General features: G+C 44.2%; 1 protein-coding gene across 2 annotated transcripts in view; it reads left to right on the top strand.

Annotated features, from left to right (window-relative positions):
• The window catches only part of MAP2K6 (mitogen-activated protein kinase kinase 6), a 110,402-nt gene that overhangs the window by 10,056 nt on the left and 76,423 nt on the right, over positions 1-23,923 (top strand). The window contains exon 1 of one of the 2 annotated variants that reach the window (XM_035026163.1): positions 14,339-15,465. The exons of the other annotated variant lie outside the window; for it this stretch is intronic. Coding sequence (XP_034882054.1) covers positions 15,456-15,465 — 10 coding nt within the window. The 5' untranslated portion in view covers positions 14,339-15,455. Of the gene's footprint in view, positions 1-14,338; positions 15,466-23,923 lie in introns of those variants that run through there. 2 annotated transcript variants of the gene reach the window in all.

Raw genomic sequence — 23,923 nt, 5'->3', positions numbered from 1 at the left:
TCTTGTGCCCCAAACTCCATTGCCATTTGAAAAACATAATCCCAGAGACTATGAACATACCTAAAGAGAGAACTTGAGTAAGGGGTTTGTCCAGACTAATTCAACCAGTAAAGTTGGGATCGATGGTTACCTTTAAGACATTGAGCTTGTGGAACTAGACAGGGGTGCATTGTGCTCTGCTCTTCTGCTTATCGCTATGAGCCTTGAAAAATCTATTTACCCTCTAGCTTTGATTTCCCTACCAGCTACATGGAGAGACTGACACTCATTCACAGGATTGTTATGAAAATTAGGCAAGGTTTTGTACGTCATGTGTTTTGGCCAGTGCTTGGCATCATTTATTCAACAAATATTTATTGGGCACACTGCTGGGTTTGAGGCGTTTTGTTATCGCAGGCTCACTATGAACATAAATTTGCTCCCCTCTTCCCTTCTGTCTAGCCTTAAGAAACTTATAGTCTAGTAGGAGGTAAGAAAAGCACAGAAATGTGTAGAATAGAAGCTAGCATCCTAGCTATGTCCAGGAGAGATACTGTGAGTGGGTGCGTCCAAGGGATGAGAAGGAGCTCAGGGAAAATTTTTACCATGAGTGTGCAAGTGTCAACCTGAATTTCAGAGTTGATGAGGAAATTGTGCCCGAGATCCAAAGTCGGGATGGAGAAGGAACCTTGACTTCAAGTATCCAGGGGCACCAAGAGAATGTTCATGTAGGCACCACAATTCCTTGGAAGGATAAAAAACAGATGTCTAAGCAGAGTATCTGAAGCTTAAAAGACCTCGCTTGTGTTTTCTAAGAATTCCTGTTTTTCTTACCAAGCTATATACTGTTGTTATTACTTATGATCATAATAAGTTAATAAGTGGAATATATCCTCTCTCATGCTTTTAGAGGTTGTTTTTTTTTTTTTTTTGGATTGTGGAAACTCCAGGAAATCCAGAGGTTAATAGTTAAACAAGTATATCATATCACCTGGGTTTATAGGCACACTGTAATTATATAAGCAAGCTGTTGGTTCAATAATCAACGTCTAGCTAAGTCAGGGAATATTTTCCAGAGCATGGCCACAGCTGTAATTTTCATTTTTTATAACCTGCCAACCTGCCTTTTCCATTTCTTAGTGCTTTTCCTTTTTCTAGAATCATCAGAAGTCAGTTAGAGAGGAAAACTGTTCAGTGCATTCCTGGATTTTACTTCCCTTATGGGAGGTGTTCCAGAAGGTTCTTTGTTTTACTGAAGTTATTCTTTCTAGCAGGATATTGGGTACTGGCAAGAGAGTTCATAAATTTTGTGTGTGGGTATTTTTGATTTCAGAAAAATTCCATTTAAAAGATAAATATATGGAAACAATTGATAGGTTAAATTAACTAGTCTTTCATTATCTTGGTTTAAAAAACACAGTGACCTATGGCTCTGGAGCTCACAGTAGGCTCTTTCTCAGTGTAACCAGTCCTTAGTCACCTGCTTTCTCCTCAGTGACTTCATTCAGCACAGGATCAGTAGAGTGGGTGAGGTGGGTGGGCCGACTCACCCCCATTCAGAGTCAGGAAAGACACAGGGCAGTTTTTGCCTTACCTTGCTGTGTGGTTAAAGAGCATGTATGACCCAGCTAGGTAGGTAGGACCTGCCAGCTATATCATCTCATTTGAGTGCTTGCCAGGTCCTCTTGCTTGGGGCTTTGATCCTGATTGAGCTTCCATTTTTATAGGTAAAGTAGGAAAGAGATGCAGATTTAATTCTGGAGTTGCTTTAAGAAGGAGATCGAGAGCTCCTGATACATTACGGTTAGAATAACTTTTTCCCATCCCAAATTTCAATCTTTTTTTTTTTTTTCCTGGTGTGATCTGGCTAAGGACAAGAGAGTCAGCATTGGTTAGGTAGGGGGTGGTGGCGGATGGTCAGGAGAGCTGGGGGTGCAGAGGACCATATATTTTTTAGTTGAATAAAAAACACAGGGGCGCCTGGGTGGCTCAGTTGGTTGAGCGACTGCCTTTAGCTCAGGTCATGATCCTGGAGTCCCGGGATCGAGTCCCGCATCGGGCTCCCTGCTCGGCAGGGAGTCTGCTTCTCCCTCTGACCCTCCTCCCTCTCATGCTCTCTGTCTCTCATTCTCTCTCTCTCAAATTAAAAAAAAAAAAAAAATCTTAAAAAAAACAAAACAAAACACAAATTGGGTGGCTCACACAATAGGAATTTATTGTCTCACAGCTGTGGAGGCCAGAAGTCTGAGATCATGGTGGTGGCCAGGTTGTTCCTTCTGAGGGCTGGGAGGGAGAATCCATTTCATGCTTTTCTTCTAGCTCCTGGTGGTTTGCCGACAATCTTTGACATTCCTTGTAGGCATGTAGATGCATCACCACGCTGACCTTTGCCTTCACGAAGTTCGCGTGGTGTTCTCCCTGTGCGGGCGCATGTGTCTAAATGTCCCCTTTTTATGATGACACTGGTCGTATTGGATTAGGGCCCCCCTTAATCCCATGTGACCTCATCTTAACTGATGATGTATGTGATGGCCCTATTTCCAATAAGGTATTTTCTGAGGTACTGGGGGGTTAAGACTTCAACATAACAATTTTAGGGGGACACAGTTCAACCCATAACATGGGAAGGTAAACATGGCAGCACGCGAATGCTGCTCTGTGTGATGCGCACAGGATTTCTGGTACAAGCTGCAGCTGGGATACCAAGGAACGTAAATGGTCTAACTTGACCTGGGAAGATGAAGAAAGCAGTCGGTAGGGGGAGGACCTTAAATTGGTAATAATGGAATTTTAAGTGTGGTTCTTCTCAGGAGGAAAGCAAGTACAACAAGAGGCTTGCCATCTGGTCTGCGAGCAGACTACCTGCTCTTCCTTCTGATTTTCTATTGTTAATGACAGACTGGCTGCTTCTAAATTCGGGGGTGTTAAATTGGAAAACACACACACACACACACACACACACATGCTGTTGCTGTATTGATTTCCAAAACTTAACTCATGTTTGGAGGCAATGAGATCTACTAAATGCTTTCAGTGGTTGTCACAGGCGGCTTTCATGGGTAGACACAGAGGTGGTGTGCTTGCTTAGAGGTTGGGGGAAGAGGGTATCCTTCCCTTTGTAACACGTGGTTCTAGGCCTAATGAAACAAAGCTTAAGAGGGAATGGGAGTGAGTAAGAACCAAGGATCTGTAACGAGGCAAAGCTTATTTTTAGAAAAGGCCTGTAAGCCTTTAAACAACAAAAAAGTTCTACTTGAGTGTTACCAAGCTCTTAAAAATTGATTTTTTTCTTTTTTAAGAGCGAGAGTGAGCCTGCAAGCAGGGCAGAGGGAGGGGCAGAGGGAGAGAGAGAAACTTAAGCAGGCTCCACGCCCAGTGTAGAGCCCGACTCGGGGCTCGATCTCACGACTCTGAGCTCATGACCTGAACTGAAATCAAGAGTCTGACGCTTACCCCACTGTGCCACCCAGGCGCTCTTAAATATTGGTTATTAACAAAAGGTCTTTTCAACTCTATGTATACTTACTAGAGTTAATAGCTTTATTTTCTTAATGTGGTTGGAGTATGTTTAGCATAAAATCACGTATGAAAATACTAGGATCCAGCTTGAGTGAGAGGGCACAGTATGGGATGAAATTGTCAGGGCATATTGCGAGAGGTGGGGTGGTTGGGGGTAAGGTCAGTGGGAAGGAACTTTCCCAGCTTAGAACAGACAGTCCATCCTCTGTTGCCCAGCTAGGGTGTTGATGGTGGCCTGCTTCAAGTATGGGTGGGTGGGGGGCAGGTGGGCACCTCAGAAAAAAGCTGCAGGAAGGGAAAGTGTCCCTCAGAGCTCGGTGGGTGGTCCTGGGACAGGCAATCCAAACGGCAAAAGGGCAGGTGGGCAGCAGAAGCGAGGCAGAAAGTCAAGTATTCGATGAGTCAACGTGAAAAGGGAAGAAAGAAATAATAAACAGGGAGGGAGATCCGTTGGAAAACAGGGATCGGAGAGTCAAAGGGTCCAAACAGCCAGGGTGCAGAATTCAGGCAGGACTGTCTGTGCTTTCCCTCCCATATGAGCCCTGCACATGAGAAATGAGTACGCACCTCACCTGTTTCTTGCAGCTTTGGAGGGAGTCTTGGTTCACCTGGCTATTGCGTGATGCACTCACAGGAAGCCTGTGGAGCTGGGTGTAGAAGGAGATGCGGGAAAAGAGCAGCAGAAACTAGTTTGGGGCTTGTTTGAAACGAGCCCAGACTGATCTCCACGTTGAGTACCTGCACGCAGCTCCAAGTGGGACCAACAGAGTCAGAGGAAAACAGGAAATAGTGAATCAGCTGGATTGTCAGGCTCCTTGGTTTATAGACTGAAGCCGGCTACTGGTTTTCTGTCTCAGGTTCGGAGGTGAGCGTGGTCTTAGGGGAGACAGCAGCCCTGAGTCCTAGGCATCCAATTCTAAGGCAAAGCTGGGAAGCAGAAACGTTAAGTGCGGGGTGGGTGGGGTGGAGGGGAAAAGCTTGTGTGATCTTCTGTCCTCAAAATATGTCAGGGGGATGGAGAGACTCAGTGTTCGCTGAAGCCTTTGGGCAGATGTCAAGAGACTGGTAGGATTTTTCTTCCCTTTGATCCAGCATTTCTGTTTCGAGAATCTATCCTGTAATAACTAGTGATTTTGGAGTGCCTACTATGTGCAAGGCTTTGTGATAAGCACTTTACTTATTAGCTCTAATTTTCATAAAAACCTGAGAGCAAGGTAAAAGTACCCCCATTTTACAAAGGAGGGAATTGGAACGCGGAATTAATAACCTGCCTAAGATCAGAGAGTTAGGGGCTTGCAGAGCTGGGATTTGAATCTAGTTCATTTAAATTCCAAAGTTCATGTTTTTTCACTATGTAACTGCCATGGCAAAATAGCAAAAAATAGAAACACCCTACTACATAATAATAAAGGAATAGCTTCAGTTACAGATACCTACCTGATATGTAATAGGTTATGGAGACAGAGCAATAATGTTAATGGGAAGACACTTCTGGCCCAGGAAGAATGGATATAGATACGTAGAGTGATTACACATATATGTAGGTGTTTGTGTCTTTGTATTTTATTTTACCTCAAGTCAAAGTGTTTTTATCCAGGACAGTTTCATTGAATCCACTTGTAGGAGGTATAACTGAGCCTGGTAGGAACTAAGAAATTCATTTTCTGACTCTCTCTCTGCTTGCTCTCCCTTTGAAGGGGCCCTTATTCTGTTTTTCTTGGAGGGTCTTTTCTGTTTTGCCCTGCAGACTCATCAATAGGCATGTAGTTTATTATTTTTTAATTTTATATTTTTAAGTAGGCTCCATGCTGGACAGGACTTGAACTCATGACCTTCAGATCAAGACCTGAGCTGACATCAAGAGTCGGCCGCTCACCTGACTGAGCCACGGGGGTGCCTCTCTGCACATAGTTCGAAAGAGCTATTAGCCCTGTATCTATATGACTGTAGTTTCAGTACCCACCATTGTTTGGCTAGTTACAGTCTCTGGTCTGAGATCAAATTCTCTATCTTGCAAAGGAAAAATAATAACTGTAATGAAGAGTATCTGCTGGATTGGCTGGCCCTGAGTCAGGTGTCCATCTCTGGGGGCCTGAGGAGTCAGCACATGGCCCACTGCTACTCAGCAGTGCTGTAAGCACGGGTCATCTGAGTAGGGGGCCTGAGTGAGACAGAAAAATGGATGGACTTAATAAGCACGTGGGAAGGAAATCCAGGAGAAAATGAAAACAATGAATATGGCTTTAACGCGAGCGAAGCTTTGACCGTATTTGTGACCTCTGGAGTTTGAATCATTCTTTTAGTAACAAGTCATTATAAGTTTGCCTACTATTGGGCGCCTGGGTGGCTCAGTCGTTAAGCGTCTGCCTTCGGCTCAGGTCATGATCCCAGGGTCCTGGGATTGAGTCCCACATCGGGGTCCCTGCTCGTCGGGAAGCCCGCTTCTCCCTCTCCCACTCCCCCTGCTTGTGTTCCTGCTCTCGCTGTCTCTCTCTGTCAAATAAATAAATAAAATCTTTAAAAAAAAAAAGTTTGCCTACTATTAATAATAAGGAACTTGGTTAATGAGGAAGGAGCTGCGTCTCCTCAGAGTCTCTCATAGTGTCTGTGAGTGGAAGGGACTCAGACCCTCTACGCGGCCCGGCATCTGTTCTGTGGTTGGTTGCCTTAATGAGGAGCAGTAATACCGTCCGGTGAACAGAGTCTGTGCCCTTGAACTGAAAGAACAACACAGAAAAGGTACGCTGGTGCTCTCTCTGTTGGCTAAGTGATAAATACAGGATTCGTTTTCTGGTGCTGTGACAGTTGCCCGAGTATGTGGGACAGAGAGTTTGGGCAATAGATACCTGGCAAGATGGAAAGAGTTTCCAATCATGGAAGGCTGCATCTAGCAAGGATCTCAGAAATCATCTAGGTTGAACACCTCATTGTATAGATGAAGTGACTATGGCCCAGCAAGCTTGAGTAACTGAAAAGGTCAAGGTGAAAGCAAAGTAGATCTGGAAGACAGATCTCCGACACCCACACTTGGACTGCTGTTAGCATCCCAGGTGCATCCTGATGCAGAGACAACCTTTGACTCTCTGGGGAGCCCTTATACTCTTCCTATAAAGACAGAAACTAACCCCTGAGGCTTAAAGATAAAAAATAAACAAGAGCATCAGGCACAGTGGAAATCAGGACCTCTGTTTATTCAGTGGGGCATCCGATGATTGAATGGGTCTTGTTCAATCATGCATGCAGCCATTCATCCATTTATTCATTCTCCGAACATTTATTAGATGCTTCTCTGTGTGGTTCACGGCTGAGGCACCAGGAAGTGTGTAAAGAGACGCTTCCTACTTGCAAGAAGCTCAAATTCTAATGGGGAACAGATGTGTGGACCCACATTTGTGATTTCATGATAGCTCAAAGGAAAGGTGATTATCTGCTTAGATCTTGCAAAGTGAACGGGAGGGTCGGAGATTGGGGTGGGGAGACAAAGTGGATGGAGCTCTGGTCTGTGGGGCAGGGTGAGGTGGTAGGAGTGCCCCAGAAATCCAGAAGCTCTGTGTGGTTGGAAGGTAGGGGGTCATCTCACACAGCAGGGAGAGATGATGTGGGAGAAATAGGCAGGGGCCGAGGTATGGAAGGCCTTGCCAATCAGAAGGCGTTCGTTGTTCGTTGCCTGACTCCCATACCGAGTACCAAGCACTACTGAGAAAGGGTTTCTTCCAGCAGCTAGATTCATATAATTTTGTATTTTATTTTATTTTTTAAAGATTTTATTTATTTGACAGAGAGAGAGAGAGAGAGAGACAGAGAGAGAGGGAACACAAGCAGGGGGAGTGGGAGAGGGAGAAGCAGGCTTCCCGCCGAGCAGGGAGCCTGACATGGGGCTCAATCCCAGGACCCTGGGATCATGACCTGAGCCGAAGGCAGACGCTTAACGACTGAGCCACCCAGGCACCCCTAATTTTGGTATTTTAGACTCAACTATGCATCTATGTCCCTTAGCAACAGGTTTTGTTAATATTCCAAGCTCGGTATGAAATGGAGAGCCAAATTAGCATAGAAGAGCTTTCCTTTGTCAAATCTACGACGAACTTTCTTTATCAGTTAGAAAAAGAAAAGACATTAACCTTTATAGGGAAGAGAGTTTGCCCGGGTTGATTTAGTATTAGTGGTTTTCTTTACCATTTGATGACTCAACTCATCATGACATTTTGTTGGCATATCGTCAACTTGCACTTGGCTTTGTTCTACAGGGCATGCCTTGAGGTCTGATGATGGAGTTTTTATTCATCTGGGCATGTCTCCCACCCTGCTGTTTTGTTTTTTAGCTAACTAACTTGACTTTCCTGCCTGTCACGACCCCAGGAGCTTGCCTTCCCCCTCCATTGCTTCCTCCATCAGGTCAAGTGCGTGCTGCTCACATATGAGGGCCTGCTGTTCTGGAGGTTTTCCGGAGCAGAAATCCCAACCTATGTGTTCTAGAGTCCGAGATTCCAACTGCCCGGGCTTTGGAAGTCAGTCTTAATCTGTGAAGCAGAGGAATATTCCCTGGTTCCAGAGTCTTACAAAAGTGCGGGAGGGAGCACCCAGGTGGTGATGGAAGGCAAAACCAAACCTGAGGTGCTCTCTCCACATTTCATAAGCAGTTCCTATTATTTTTGTGTTATTTTCAGCTTTTTAAAGAAAGATTTTATTTATTTATTTGAGAGAGAGAGCCCGAGAGCATGAGCCACAGGAATGGGGGGAGGGTCAGAGGGAGAAGCAGACTCCCTACTGAGCAGGGAGCACCACGTGGGGCTCAATTCCAGGACCCCGGGATCATGACCTGAGCCCAAGGCAGATGCTTAACCGACTGAGCCAGCCAGGCGCCCCTAAACTTTTCTTTTTTAGCTTAGAATTTCCCAAGTTGTGTATCCATGGCCTTGTATAGTTCTTAGCAACAAACTTAGCAACACATCAGAGAAAAAAAAATTAACTGCTTATCTATATTTTTGGTTGGATTTGTGATCTCATCTACCTCATCTAACTTGCTTGAGCCTCAGTTTCCTCTCCTTGTAACTGAATGGTCAGTACGTTCTGTTGTTTTCAAGAAATACCTGATTGGGAGGATGCCTTAAGGCTGAACCATGGGGAGAATACAGAGATACGGTGCAAATACAGAAGCATAAAATGAAGATGGGCGAATGCCAGCAGATGAAGTATTTCAAACATTTTTACCTTCCCTCCATTCCTGTTGGGCTCTGGAAAACCATCCACGCTTTTGTTGTTTTGGGTAGAAGTTTGGAAGAAATTAACTACTTAAACCTGTACTTTAATAGTAACCTAAGTTTACGTGTAAGTGGACACATGTTTGTTCTCCAAAATGCATTTATCTGTTTTCACTCTGCTAAGAATAAAAGGTAAATAATGGAGATGGCAGAAGAACCTTGTTCTTTGTGTAATAGTTGTAAATGCGAGGCTATACGATCCAGTAAGTTTATGAAGTCTTCACAAAAAGGACAGAATCAGCTTTATGGGTTGGTTTGGATCCAATGTTCCTAAAAGTTTGAAAAAAATAAAGAATATATTCCAATCATTTGGAATTGATTTGAAAGAATAAAATAGATGGGCTGCCATCAGTGTTCGATTGTTCGACTACAAACAACACTTTAAAAGAAGTGAACAGCTGTCTCACTTCTCTGTCCTCTGTGGAGATTTAGCTTTGGAAAGATAACAAGTTTGCAAATTAACAGATCTCATCTACATTCCATCCCCTTTCCCCTGGAGCTTCTGCCACTCCAACCCCACCCGCTCTGAGAGCCCAGGTCTTTGGTTCTCTGGAACCAAAGAACATTTGATTCCTTTTCCTCACTGTTGGATATGTTAGTAATTAGGCAGTTTTGAAGCGAGAATGAATGAAGCAGTGCTATCATATGTTTTTAGTTTTATGATAATGACTCCACAACAAATATTTCTCATTTATTTTTGTAAAAATGACTCGATGGGGATTTTTGCTCTGGTTCATTATAGATTGGGAAAAAATGGGAAGAAACACTTCTATCCTGTGTACTGTTTTATTCGCAGAGCCCTGGCTCAGTGCCTGGCACATAGTAGGTGCTCTAACAAGTAGTGTTTGAATAAATTATTTATTAGCCGTGTGCCAGCTGAGCCTTACGCAAACATGGAAAGTGAACTAAGATGGCCTTTGGTGGATTCACTTCTCAACTGAGAACTTCTCATCACACCTGTAGAATCCTCATGTGTATCTGTTTTTTATTGTGGTAAAATACACATAGCATAAAACTCACCATTTAAATAGTTTTAAAGTATACAGTTCTGTGTTTTTTGGTAGTCACAAGGTTGCGCAACCATCACCGCTATCTAGTTCCAGAACATTTTTATCTCCACAGATGGAAAGCAGGCCCCCCACACCCCAGCCCCTGGCAACCACTAAGCTACTTCTGTTTCTATGGATTTGCCTCTTCCAGATATTTCCTATGAATGGAATCATACACTATAGAGCCTTTTGTATTTGCCTTCTTTTACTCAGCATCATGTTTCCAAAGTTCATCCATATTGTGGCACGAATAAGCACTTTATTCCTTTCTATGGCTGAGTAGCATTCCATTGTATGGATATATTACGTTTTTTCCTCTTTTCTATTTCCCATCAAAATCTGGTGTCTGGAGAACCACTTAGGAAGTGAGTAATAGGGCGCCTGGGTGGCTCAGATGGTTAAGCGTCTGCCTTCGGCTCAGGTCATGATCTCAGGGTCCTGGGATCGAGTTCCGCATCGGGTTCCCTGCTCAGTGCAGAGCCTGCTTCTCCCTCTCCCTCTGCCACTCCCTCTGCTTGTGCTCTTCTGTCTATTTCTCTGTCAAATAAATAAATAAAATCTTAAAAAAAAAAAAAGAAGTGAGTAATAAGTTACATCTCAGTCTACGTAATAGAACTTAAATTAAAAACTCATCCAGGGGAATTTGCATTGTTCAAGTGGGAAGCAGCTTCAAAGAAAATAATAAATTTCTAATGGTGAAGTCTCTGGGATGGGGACAGGGGACTTTTTTAGTAGCGAATCACGTCGTCATGAGTATCTGACTTCTTGTAAAGCCCAAGTCTACCAATGGCTGTGGGACTGGAAAAGGTATTGAATTGAGTAGATAGGTACTTGGGTTCTGATCCTGGCTTAGCTGTGAGTTAACTGTGTCACCTGCGTCTTCTTGGATGTAGTATTTTCTGTGCATTGTTTTGGTTTCATTTCAAGTGAGGCCCCTTGCTAAGCTCTTTTACAAGCATTATCTCATTTAATCCTCCCCAAAATTGTGTGGTGCACGTGTAATTTTTATGTGCATTTGATAAATGAGGAGTCTGTAATGATGAGGAGTAGGAAGACTAAAAACCATAGCCCGTTTCCCTTCTAGTAAATTGTGGGGGCAAAGCCCAGACTCATGTCTGACTATCTTTAGCATGAGCTCATAACCAGCATATGGCAGGGCTTGGCAAACTGGGACCCACCGTGTGTTTTTGTACAGCCCAAGAGCTAAAATGGTTTATCCGTTTTTAAGTGGCTAAAAAAAAAAAAAAAAATTTCAAAAGAAGAATATTTCATGACACGTGAAAATTATACAGAGTTCCAATTTCTGTCTATAAATAAAGTTTTATTGGAACATAGCCATGCTCATTGGTTTACATATTATCTCTGCTTTCATGCTACAATGACAGTGTTGAGTTATTGGGACAGAAACTGTGGCCCACAGAGCCTAAAATATCTCCCGGCCTGGCCCTTTATGGGAGTAAATTTGCTTGTTTCCTCATTTGTAAAATGGAGGCAGGGAAAGAATTCAATTAAATTATTCTTCAGGTCCCTTTCAGCTTTAATGTTCTGAGAATGGCAGAGAAAGTTGTTTACATCTGCTTTCCTGTGAGGTTGCCAGCTCTCTGTGCTTTCCTTTCTCTCAACAGATGAGTTTGCCTCTTTGCTAAAAATGACTGCCCCTCATTCCCGCTAAGGGCCGTATATCTATGCCCTGACCTTACATTTCTGCGTCTCTCCTGTCCTTGATTCTTCTATTCTGAGTAGTAACAAGATTACCCTTTGTTACATGCCTGATGCTCAAGCTCTCAGTGGGGCTGTGAAGAAGGCTCAGAGATCATAGATGGAAGGTCAGATTTGTTATTTTCGTTTTAGAGATGTGCGGACTGAAATGCAGGGAGGGCACACTGTGTCTCCAGGACACATCAGTTAGTAAGTTGTGGTGCTGGAGTGTGGACCCCGGGTCACCCCTTTCTGATCCCAGGGCCATTCCTAATCTTGACTGATGTTCTTTTTGCCCTCTGTCTACCTAAAGTGATCTCCCCACTCTACTCTGCACCCCATTCCTCTATGCATACTTTCTTCATTTCCCCACCCCTCTTTCTCATGGTCTTTTTTGTATTAAGCTTGCGTCCTGAGAACAGCATTCCCAGAGGCCAGCTCTTCTGGCCATACCTGCGAACTCTACCCCACCCCCCACCCCGTGTGAGATTCTCCCCCTCTTGGGTGTGTTCCCAGCAACAAAGCATGAATTAACTCTGGTTCTGCCGTTTGCCGCTGTGTGACCTTGAATATATGACTTGACTTGACTAAGTCTGAGTGTCCACATCTGTAACATGGGATGATGGATCATCGCAACCACAGAGTCTTGATTTGGGAATGAAATGAGCTCACTCACATGTTATACCTGACCAGGCTTGGCGGTAGCTCTTGGTTTTCTCACTATTATTATAAAACAGTATTTTCTATCCTATTGCCCAGTCCCAAGCCCCAGAATTACCCTGCTGGGTTTTCTAGAGTAGTTCGTGGTTTCTCTCCACGCAGCTAACCAATTTATGTTCAGCTTATTTTTCACTCCCTGACATGTACCGTCTTTAGCCGTTAGCCTCTTCATCTTTATTTTTCTTCAGCTTATCTTACCTTGGTTTGATCATTTTCCCCTCCTTCCCTTCCAATCCTGTGCATGGGGCAGGCCTCCGCTCAAGCGCCTGAGTGTCCCGTGACTGAGTCCCTCTGTCCTGATCTCTTCCTTTCTGAACTTCCTTTGAGCGTGGACTTGCAGAGCCGTGGACCGTGGCAATGAAAGGCATCATGTTTTTCTTCCCACTTGGCCTGGTTAAGTAGCTTTAGTGGGGTTATTCAACCTGTCTGTGGCAGTGACAGCTACTGGGCCTTCCCTCTATTATATAGATCTTCTCTGAATCATATACACTTTCTTGTATTATTCACCATTCAGTCAACAAGAGTCGGAGTGCTTATTCTATAATAGGCTCTGAATTCAAGAAGGACAGACGGTAAAGACCAGTTTTATGCACTTGCACTTGAGAGTGAGTGCTTCTTTAGGAACCTCACTTGCCTTAACCTAAATTCTGGCCCTGGTGAAGGACCTTCGCTTATCTTAGGAACTCACAACTGGAGCGGGGTGTAGGGGATGAACTGATACTCTTAAAAAGAGGGCAGGATAATAGCCATGGGAGAGGTTTCAACAACACAGAAGTAGTGGTTAATTTAGGGGGCCTTAGGAAAGCTTCACAATGGAAGAGACTTTTGAGCTGGGTTTTGAAGGGTGAATAAGAGTTCAATAGCAAGGAGAACGCATCTTAGAATGAAGAGCAGAGGAAAAGCAAAGGAGGTTGAACATGCATGTCCCGTGTGGTGTGTAAGTTTGTGATATTGCCAGGCTGTGTCTGGGCACTGGAGGAGAGGCAATAATGGAGGGAGTAACAAAAATTCAGATTTTTTTTTTTTTCCAAAAAAATTTTTTTTTTTTTTTTTGGACTAAAAAGTCTATGTTCTAATTCTGGTACCTCAGTCTACTTCTGTATAAAATGTCTGAGTAGAGTGGGTCCTAAAACATTTTTAGAGACTCCAACCTTCTAGGTTTGTCATTCTGTACCAGTGAACTGCAGTGTGGTTATTTTCAGGCTCTCCCTCCTCCCTTTTCTTGTGTGACCCTGTGCTCACTATGTGAGGTAGATGGTGAATGGAAAGGTGGATCGGGTCATGAGGTTTAGTGGCACATCATCTGGAAATTTCTGGATGAAGGAGGGTGCTCTGCTAGTCTTGGCTGATTTCTTAGCCTTGAGGATGATTTCTGAATTCATAAGATTTTGTTGTCAGAATGCCCAGAAATGGATTCTTGCTGATCTTGGTGGGAAAGGAATCCGCTGGAAGAATTTGGGGTGGCTCGTAAAAGTTTCCAGAGGCTCAGAGAACTAGAATCAGAGGCAACAGAGCTGGCACAAAACCCCAAAATAGACCAAAGAAGGGGGCTGGTGCAGACTTTACTGTTCCCACCAGGGGGTACAAGATACACAGCTTGTATCACTCACTGCCACTGGACATGGGGTGTACTTGTCATCAGAACTGCTGCCGACAAAGCTTCCCCAGACTCATGGAGCTGCCACTACCATTGTCAAGTGCGGGAATGGATCATGGGTTGCCTCTGTGGTTTATATCGCTAGGGACTAGTTCCAAGTCGGCAGGGATTGCCCTGGGCTTATGCTCTAGTGCGGAGGATGCTGGGAACATGAGTCTCCTGCACTTTTAGCTGGCTGGCTGGCTTCCCCTCATGACGTGGAGGACTCCAAACATAGGAAGGGGGCTCGGATGCCAAATGCATGACAGATGTCCACTGCAGTCTCTAAGCTGGCCATTGTGTGCATGCCACCAACTTTCTTTAGCTGGAGATTTATGGGAAATCCAAAGTGCATTTGCATCAGGAAAAGATTTTTACCAACTTTCTGAGATAGAGGAAGGAAACTCGACTCTGGGGAAGTGAAGCAGTGGAGAGAAAACTCTCGAGTCTTAGATTACTTACTGACCTCAAAAGCAAAAGGGCTGGCTCAGCCTTAGCTAGGTCTGTCAGTGAGCTAATTCTAGTTCATTTAACACAAGTGACGTTTTCCATGTGGATGGCATTGCCTCGATTTGTGCACGATTTTCAGAAATCATAGATAAAATCACGGATAAAAATTTGTTTTGTCCTCACTAAACACTTGATGGAGTAGACCAAGTAACTTTCCCCTTTCACCGAAAGGGGAATTGTTGCATGTTTAAATGAAGTAGCTTGTTTTGGGGGCTGCGTAACTACCCAAGGCTGGGCCCTGGTCTTTCCATTTGTCTTTTAGTATTCTCCCCATACCACAGGCATTTCCCTGTAAGAATTCCCCTTTCTTTGGGTAACAAATGAATTGTCTGTAAATGCCTGAGTTCCATAAGGAGTATTCAAAGAACTCTTGATTTTATGCGTAATGATTGGGTTGGTGGGACATACACTGTAGCTTTGTTTCTCGCGGGTAGTTATTTGGATGAGGGACATGTTGCATTTCCGTGCTGCAGCTTGACAGCTAAACCTCATGAAGGTCTCTCTTCCTTATTTTGAGATACTTACTTTACCGGCTTCAGTTTCAAATGTATCCATCTTAGCTTTAGTTCAAATTTGTTTCAATCTCTTATACTGTGCAGAAGGTATATAGGGTTGCAGAAGAAATCTGATCGGTACCTACACACCTAAGGAGTTAAGAGCTTAAGGGAGAAAGAAATGTTGTTTATTTTTTACCCTGCAACAAAGGTATTTTGGGTATGTAGCATGTTGCCTTACCAGCTGCCGCCTCCTTTGGTGTTAGCTGGGTGTTCGTTGCTGTACTCTCTTCTGGTGATTAATGGAAACTGCGGTAGGGGAGGGCGGATCCATCATTTTGTCTAAGAATACCAGGTTTACATAATCGAGCCAGTAATTGACAGTTGACGGTTCGGCAGCAAAACTCCAGCCTTCTCCTAGGGAATGAAAACAAGGTGCAAGGATACAGCTTGGATTTACGTTAGTCAACAAGTTTTTGGAGTGACGCACGGGAAGCCTAAACGCTTGGAGATTGAATTGCTGGATTAAGAATCGTGTTACACGGGCAGGACTGGCTGAGCCAAGTCACTCACCTCAGTTTCTCCACCCATGTTTGAAGGTATTTGCTATGTACCAGATCCTTCGTGTGTGTTAGCTTATCACCCTCTCCCTGCTGACCTTTTTGGTGGGCGTTTTCTCTCTTTTGCGGGTGAGGAAATGAAAGCACCCGGGGAGGGGGGTGGTGAGTAATTGTCTTTGAGGTTCTGGAGCTAGTTAATAGGGTGGGGATGCAGACTTAGATCTGCATCAGCTTACTGGCCTTCTCTTACCCACCGCCTTTAGGCAGCATTTCAGTACTACCTGTAACGCCCACATTACATACTCCGTACCCTTTTATGGTGGCTGTGTTTTGAGCTTATCGGGGAAGAGGTGCTTGAAAACACAGTTGCTGGACTTCACTGATTTAGGCAATTCCGTCAAGTGGTCGTTGAATTTGATGCCTTTAGCAGATTTGATGATGTGGGTGATTTATATAACTTCATGTTTTATTGTCATCTTCCCTTCCTGCATAGGAAGGCGTCCTCAGCGAAGGTAGGTTTGGGAAGTGGAATTTGGAAATAGGCGCAGAAGGCAGTTTAGTAAACAGGGAGGGGTCGGAAGACGAAGGGCATAAAGGAAGGACGAATTGGAGTGGCATTCAGAGGGGTGAGCCTTAGCTGAGCAGGGGGTCGGTTAATGAAAGAATTAACAGTTAATCAGTTCATGGCAAGAGAGAGCAGGAGGCAAGGGGCTGGTAGCCCTAGCAGCAGAGGAGTCATGCAGGAGACGGGGCTGAGTCCAGGGAAAGGCAGACCAGCCAGACTCTTGAGGTCAGTTGGCAGACAGGGCCCCTCTCAACCTGAAACGGAGAGACTGCGTCTGGAACACAGCAGGAGGACTCAGCGGAGGGATGAAGGGAGGTCACTCAGTCAGCCTAAGACTGAAACAGGGAGGCATCTTTAAGCCACGACAGACTCACCTAAACATTGTTCAGCAGACCTCGGATTGGTCTTGCTCTTTCTAATTTCTATCTCCTGACTCCTTACCCCACTGAAGAATCAAGCAAAGGCCCCATTATCTAGCTCTGTAGGGAAATGTCCTTAGAGCACTTTTTTTAAACTGAAGTTTGATTCTCTGAGCCCTGAGGCTTAACATAACCCTGTTTTCCATGAGACTCTTTCCCAAAGGAACTTTTATATTCTTTTCGTTTCAATGTAGTCAAGGTTTTTCTGAAGAAGCACGACCTCGTGCTGGTCTGCGGTGCACGGAGAGCCCACGCGAGGTTGCAAAGGTGTGGGACCTTTCTGTTCCCAGCCATGGTGGGTGACTCCCGGGTCTCCCCACAGCCGTCCTGGGGCCTGGCCACACTCCCAGCTGCTGCCACCGCCGGCCGAAGCTCTTCTCATTTGCCATTGTGTTTTTCTTCTGCTTTTCTCTTCAGCCACATCGTTGCTCTAGGCCCCTGTGGTTTACTTCTTTAGCCGTCCCAGGTAACGAGAAGGCTCCTTCCTTCTGGTCAGCTAACTGTTCACAGGCCCGATGCCTCTTGGTGGTTTGTCTCCTCTCGGCTCTCTTCAGCCTTGCTCAGGGCGTTTGTTTTCATTGCTGGGCGGGGAGGCGCTTCCTTGCCTTTTGTGCCTCTCATTTCTCCTGTCATTGGGGTCTGTGGCTTTTCCACATGGGGGAGTTGCTAAAAGAACACATCCCTTGACAACCGAGGTGTCGTGGGTGTTGCAGGGCTTGCTGAGTGGTGCTGTGGCCGGTGATCAGTGATCGGCAGGTGCCGCATGCCAAGGTCTAGGGCGGGGACCGGCGCTCCCCGCTTACAGGCGCTGAAAGGGACATGGTCAATCCTTTGGTGACAGTGGTGAAAAGTCATCAAGGGGCCTGTTTTTCTCCTTCTCTTAACATGATCAAATACATGGATTGTGGAGTCAGGCCACCTGAGTTCAAATCCTGACTCTTCCCCTTATTAGCTGTGTAGCCTTAGGCAAGTTACTTAACATCTTCATTTCTTAATCTGTAAAATGGGGACAATACTTGATATATTATAACATATTATACATCACAATACATGATATGTTTTATGCATTATAATATATAACATACAAAACAATGTTATATATGCCAACATTATATTACATGGATACTCCAGTATTATATTTGTAGATATTATAATTATAATGTTATAATAGAATGAGATATTATATTATAATGTAGATATTACATTATATTAAGTGCAGAATATGTAGAGATATTATGTTATTATCTATATTGTGTTATTATATATTATTATAATATATGGCATACCCACTTGCATTTTTTTATATAACAAGCTACTATTATATAACATAGGCTATAACACTATCCATAACTTTATGTATACATAATACACATAACTTTACATAGGTATATATATAACTTTATATATGTATAATATATAGTACACATAACCTTATATATGTATATACGTAACTTTTTATATGTACATATATACATAACTTTATAAATGCATAATATATAATATGTAAAACTATCCATATACAGTGATTACACGTAAAGCCTTTAGAACAGAGCTCATATACAGCAAGGACATGCTATATCAGTTTGCATTATCAATTCTTTGGTTTGGTGGAGGTGTTTTTTGTTTTTGTTTTTGTTTTTGTTTTTGTTTTTTGGAGGGGGGAGTACATTTTTGTTTTTGGCTTAAAAGCAAAGCTGATTATTATTCCTCAATCTCCTCTGAGTGGTTAATTATCATTTCTATCCTTCCTTTAAGGATGCACTATTTCTTGGGGCATCTGGGTGGCTCAGTTGGTCAGTCATCTGCCTTCAGCTCAGGTCATGATCCCAGGGTCCTGGGATGGAGCCCTGCATTGGGCTTCTTACTCAGTAGGGAGCCTGCTTCTCCCTCTCCCTCTGCCTGCCGCTCCCCCCTGCTTGTGCTCACTCTCTCTCTCTCTTTCTGTATGAAATAAATAAATAAATAAATACAATCTTAAAAATAAATAAACACTCTTCTCTATTTAAAAAAAGAAGGATGCATGGGTGCCTGGGTGGCTCAGTCGTTAAACGTCTGCCTTCGGCTCAGGTCATGATCCCAGGGTCCTGGGATTGAGTCCCCACATCGGGCTCCCTGCCCCACAGGAAGCCTGCTTCTCCCTCTCCCACTCCCCCTGCTTGTGTTCCTGCTCTCACTGTCTCTCTCTCTCTGTCAAATAAATAAATAAAATCTTAAAAAAAAAAGAAGAAGGATGCAGTATTTCTCAAGTAGTAGGCACCCAGTGAGCGTGTAAAGCTTGGTTCAAATCGCAAGCACAGGGGGAAGCTGGTGTGAGTCCAGCCCGAGGCAGCAGCATTTGGGAAGGTTGGTATCCATGCTGCCTGGTCAGGAGGTAACCAGTCAGCCCACCTGGGCCATCTCCTTGGGCCTGCAGAGGTTGCCCTTGTGCCCAGTGCTTTTCTGCTCTATTCGGAGACTACTGGGTTTGGGATGAAGCCTTAGCGGTCATGCTCTGGCCCAGCCTTTATCCCTGCTTTGCCTCTCTGCAGCATTCTGGAGGTAGGGAACCAGGGATCAAACCCACTGTTCAAGTTTGGGGTAATAGAGTATTTTTTCCTTGAGATGACTTTCTTTTAAGATTTGTATTTGATGATGATGTTGAACTAGGAAGTGAGGCTAGTTTTTAGTTTATTCAAAAACCACATTTTGTGAGCATCTCATCTGCCAGAAAAATATAAATAAGACCCTACCCTCAGAAGAGTTATAGTCTAAATGGTACAGTTTTGTAAACACACACACACATACATAAACACACAAATATAATAGGAACACTATGGTAGGAGAGTATTTTTGGTACTTGTGGACACAAAAGCAAGAGGGTTCTCTTTAACCTTTGAGTGAAATGGGATGCGGAGGGGTGAACCTTGAAAATGTTTATGGAAGAGATTTTATTTGAGCTGAATCCAGAACATTGAGTAGGTTTGCATGAGTCAGAGAGAAAGGAAGCATATTCTAGACAGAGAAAACACCATGAGTAAGGGCACAGAACCTCAAAGCATCCTGGTGGTTTGAGAATTGCAAGAATTTGTCATGGCTGAGATGAGGTGTGAGTGAAGGAGAACAATGAGAATTAACAATAGTGAATAGCCAGGGTTATCAGTGGCATGCCAGAGCTGGCTCCTGTCTGGTTCATGGGAGCCATTTATTAAATAGCCAGTAATTTTGTAAGCTGGTTGTTAAAATGGTGGTAGCTTGAAATGGACAGTGGTGGAAACATTTACACCGTGGAAATCAGCAAATACTACGTATCAGGGCTCCTCCTGCAAAGAACTGTGCCATACTCTACTGATGGAGATGACCTTGTATGCCACTCTGATAATTATTCTTTTTTTGTAAAAAAGATTTTATTTATTTATTTGAGTGGGGGAGTGACAGAGTGAGAGGGAGAAGCAGGTTCCCCACCGAGCAGGGAGCATGACGCGGGGCTCAATCCCAGGATCCTGAGACCAAGACGTGAGTTGAAACCAAGAGTCAGACGCTCAACCCACTGAGCCAGCCAGGCGTCCTGATAATTATTCATCAGCGTCCCTTGATGTAGGTGATGGGAGCCAGTGCAGGATGTCAGGCCGGGAAGCAACATGATCAGATTTATAATTTGGAAAGATAACTCTGTGTCTTTGGTCCTGTCGCTCAGGAAACAGACCCAGAGAGGGAGCTTTGCATGCAGAGGGTTTACAGGGGAGTGTTCTTGCGACTAGCATTTAAAGGGAAGCAGAAGAGCCCGGGACTGGGCAGAAGGCACAGTAGAGTAATGAAGCAGGTGTAAGGCCCATCCTGTGGGGATGCTTTGGAGCTGGAATGGCCCATCAGAGTAAACCAACCCAGAGGCACAGGGGGTGTCAGGATAGAGGCTGTCCCTGTGGAGGGGTCCATAACCATGGTGAAGTGGCTCTGTTGCTCTGAGAGCACTTTGTGGAGAAGGCTCAGCGAGGAGGGGAGGGCGTGCCTCACGCCTAAAGGTGATCTGGTGGCAGTTTGGGGGCTATATGAGCTCCGGGTGGTGGCGGGGGCGGGGTGTCAAGAAGATCGGGTGGGAGGGTATTAATGCAGTCCAGGTTAAAGATGATGAAGGCATAAACTAAGGAGGTAGCCAGAGAGATGGGCTAAGGTGTGCAAACCTGGGGTCTATAGGGCTAGTTCCCCTCCTGCAATAGTTCTCCACTAAGTGCCGAGGCTGCCTGCCCCCTAGGGTACATTTGGCTGTGTCTGGAAACGTTTTTGTTGTCCTAACTGGGAAGGATTGTGTGTCTGTGTGGATGCGACTGGCATCTAGTGGGTAGAGGTCAGAGATACTGCCAAGCATCCTACATAGCACAGGGCAGCCCCCCCATAACAAAGAATCAGCAGCCCCCCCACATCAGTAGGGGGGAGGTTGGTATGATATTTTTTTTTTTTAAAGATTTTATTTATTTATTTGAGAGAGAGAGAATGAGAGAGAGTACATGAGAGGGGGAAGGGTCAGAGGGAGAAGCAGACTCCCTGCAGAGCAGGGAGCCCGATGCAGGACTCGATCCAGGGACTCCAGGATCATGACCTGAGCCGAAGGCAGTCACTTAACCAACTGAGCCACCCAGGTGCCCCGGAGGTTGGTATGATATTAACAAGAAAGGAATGATATTTGGGGTAAGGGACAGGAAATGGGAGAAGTCTTCTTTCTCTGCCCCTTCCCTGGGTGTCTGGGTATCGAGTCCCTAGTTCAGGACCAGATTGCCAAAGTGGAGACAATAGTTTACTGACAGTACTCTACAGAGAAGAGAAGAAATTTGATCTTACAAGCGAATGCATATCATCGAGTCACTCAAGCCCTGCTTGTCTCCTCTGGAAATTTGAATTCTAGGTAGCAATAAATTCTCATGTCTTTCCCTTTCATCTTTCTTCCAAAAGATGAAAGTAAACTAGAGCTTCATTCTGTATTGAAAAATACAGAAGTTCAAGCAAGCACATGATAAGGGGGTTCTTAGAATCACCTCTGGTTTTTGCTACCCTAGTAAAAGTTTTGCAAAACAATGGCAGAACTGCGGGGGATGCTATTAAAGCACATCGCTTAGGTTTTAGCAAAGTAGTAGAGCAAAGGAAGAACATTAAATTTATTGAGGCAAAAACCAGAAGTTGATGAGGGAGGTTCGAACTTAGGTCGTGGAGAAGCAGTACGTGAAATATCTTTGTTTGCTTCTTAACGTGAGCACCTTCAATTACAGCGCGTTGGTGAGGGCTTCGGTGCTATTTTATTATTATTGCTGTTGTTATTATTATTTGGCTGCAAGCTGGTTAGTGCACAGGGCGAACGCCAGCCGGGTGGTCTGAGACATCCTGGTCGGAGCCGAAGACGCGACTCCCAGCAGGTTGGAAGGGGCAGAGTGACTCCGGGAGGCCCAGCAGGTGCCTCTCGATGGGGCGGAGCCCGCTGAGTAGCGCTGTTGGCAGGAGCAGAAGTGCCGAGCTGCGGCGTGGGCGTTAGCGGGAGAAGCAGAAAAGGGAGATGTATTTATGCCTGCTACAGGATACCAGCTGATAGGCTGCAGTTGAAAACTCTTTTGAAAAGGGGCAGATCAGATCTTGGGTTTTTTGGCCCGATGGTCTCTTGCACCTCTGCTGCGGTGTGAAAGCAGGCAGACAATATGGAAATCAAGGAATGTGCTGTATCCAATAAAACTTTATTTACCAAAACGAGAGGCAGGCCAAATTTGGCCAATGGGCAGTGATATGCTGACTCCGGACTACGGTCTTGAGGAGTCTGGTGCCCTTAAAAAAAAAGATTTTGACGGGCGCCTGGGTGGCTCGGTCGTTGGGCGTCTGCCTTCGGCTCAGGTCATGATCCCAGGGTCCTGGGATTGAGCCCCACATTGGGCTCCCTGCTCAGCGGGAAGCCTGCTTCTCCCTCTCCCACTCCCGCTGCTTGTGTTCCCTCTCTCGCTGTCAAATAAATAAAATCTTTAAAAAAAAAAAAAGATTTTGATATGCCGTTTAAGGAAGGTGTGGATAAGGAGGCCTAGGTATGACTAAGATTTATGACTAAGGGGCCAAACACATTTACTTTCTTTCCTTAATTTGGGGCTCTTACTCTTGGCCATCCCTCTCGTTTCTTTAAATAATTATACACATATAATGTTTATATTTAATAATTATATATTTATATTTAATCATTATATACACATAACTTTATATTTAATAATTTATTATTAATTGATCATACAGAAATCACTTATAAGTTGATTACATAATAATTTGATTTATAATAACTGATTTTCTGTTTTTTGGGGGGAAATGTTAAGTAGTGGGAGGAAACTTTTCTACTCTCCTTTCTTAGCTCTTGGTAAATGCAATTTTAGTTATTTTTTTCTCCTGGGTGTAGCTCTTTCATTACGTTTTCTTCTATATTACCATTGCCCTTGGGGTCCAGGATTCTCAACCTTGACTGTATATTAGGATCACCTGGGGGAACTTTTAGCTATCCCAGTGCCCAGGCTGCATTTGGAACAATTCGTCAGAACTCCAGGGATAGGGCCAGGTATCATTATATTTTAAAGCTCCCTGGGGACTCAGATGTGCAGCCAACCAAGGTTAGGAACCGCTGCCTTGGATTTAAAAGAAAAAATTGTCCTAAACATTTGCTTTAGATGCAGAGGGAAATTTAACCTGTGTAGGGATAACCATTTCTGGCCTGCAGGTTTTAACTATGAAAATTGGCTTCTTCAGCTTTTAAGGGTATATTCAGACAAACTTACTAGTGACACAGTAAGTAGAACCTTCTTTGTTGTGGTTTGGTACTGGCAATAAAAGAAATATCAGGAAGCTAATGTGACTTAGCTGATGGGTCTATTTCTAGCCAGAAGCACTTTCTCCATCAGCGAGTGTGGTGACAGTCTTTGAACATGGTGAAAGCTTCCAAGTTTCAGTGATTAAGTCATTACCAATCTTACCAGAGTAAATGATCAGGATATATGTTCTGACTGTGTCCAGAGGGAATAACTTTCTAACATTGTCATGGGTGCACACGTATCCGATGGTGTGTCTTAAAGAGAACCTAATTGATTAAGTGAAAGGTGATTTCTGTTCAATGTCGGGAGACATAGGGCAATTCCAAAGCTACATTCGAGGAAATTTTGTAAAGATATGTCAAAATTAATTTGGAAATACAGATATGGGGATAATCATATTTTGTAAGTAGTGACATTTTTGAGGGATCCAACAGCATTTTTTCACAACAATCATGTTTTTGTTTTCATTTTACATTTGACAAACAGAAGATTCTAACCTTGTGACCCTGGAATGGCTCAAGCATTTAATATTCAAGGCTGGATTTCAAGGATTTAGTGCTTTCTTTCCTAAGTGAGAGTTAGAGAATCATGATATTTTGGGGGGGAGCGTGGGAGGAGTTTTCCCTCAGTAGCAAAGTGGTGACTAGTAAAGCTTCTCAGGCTCCATTATACTGGAGATGTGAGAGTTGCTTCATTTATTGAGGGCTGATGGAAAG

Source organism: Mirounga leonina, unplaced genomic scaffold (assembly GCF_011800145.1).
Source record: "Mirounga leonina isolate KUSES-001 unplaced genomic scaffold, KU_Mleo_1.0 Mir_197, whole genome shotgun sequence".
In the NCBI taxonomy this organism is placed as follows: domain Eukaryota; kingdom Metazoa; phylum Chordata; class Mammalia; order Carnivora; family Phocidae; genus Mirounga; species Mirounga leonina.
The sequence above is the reverse complement of the archived record's forward strand: the minus strand, read 5'-3'. Positions and strand labels throughout refer to the sequence as shown.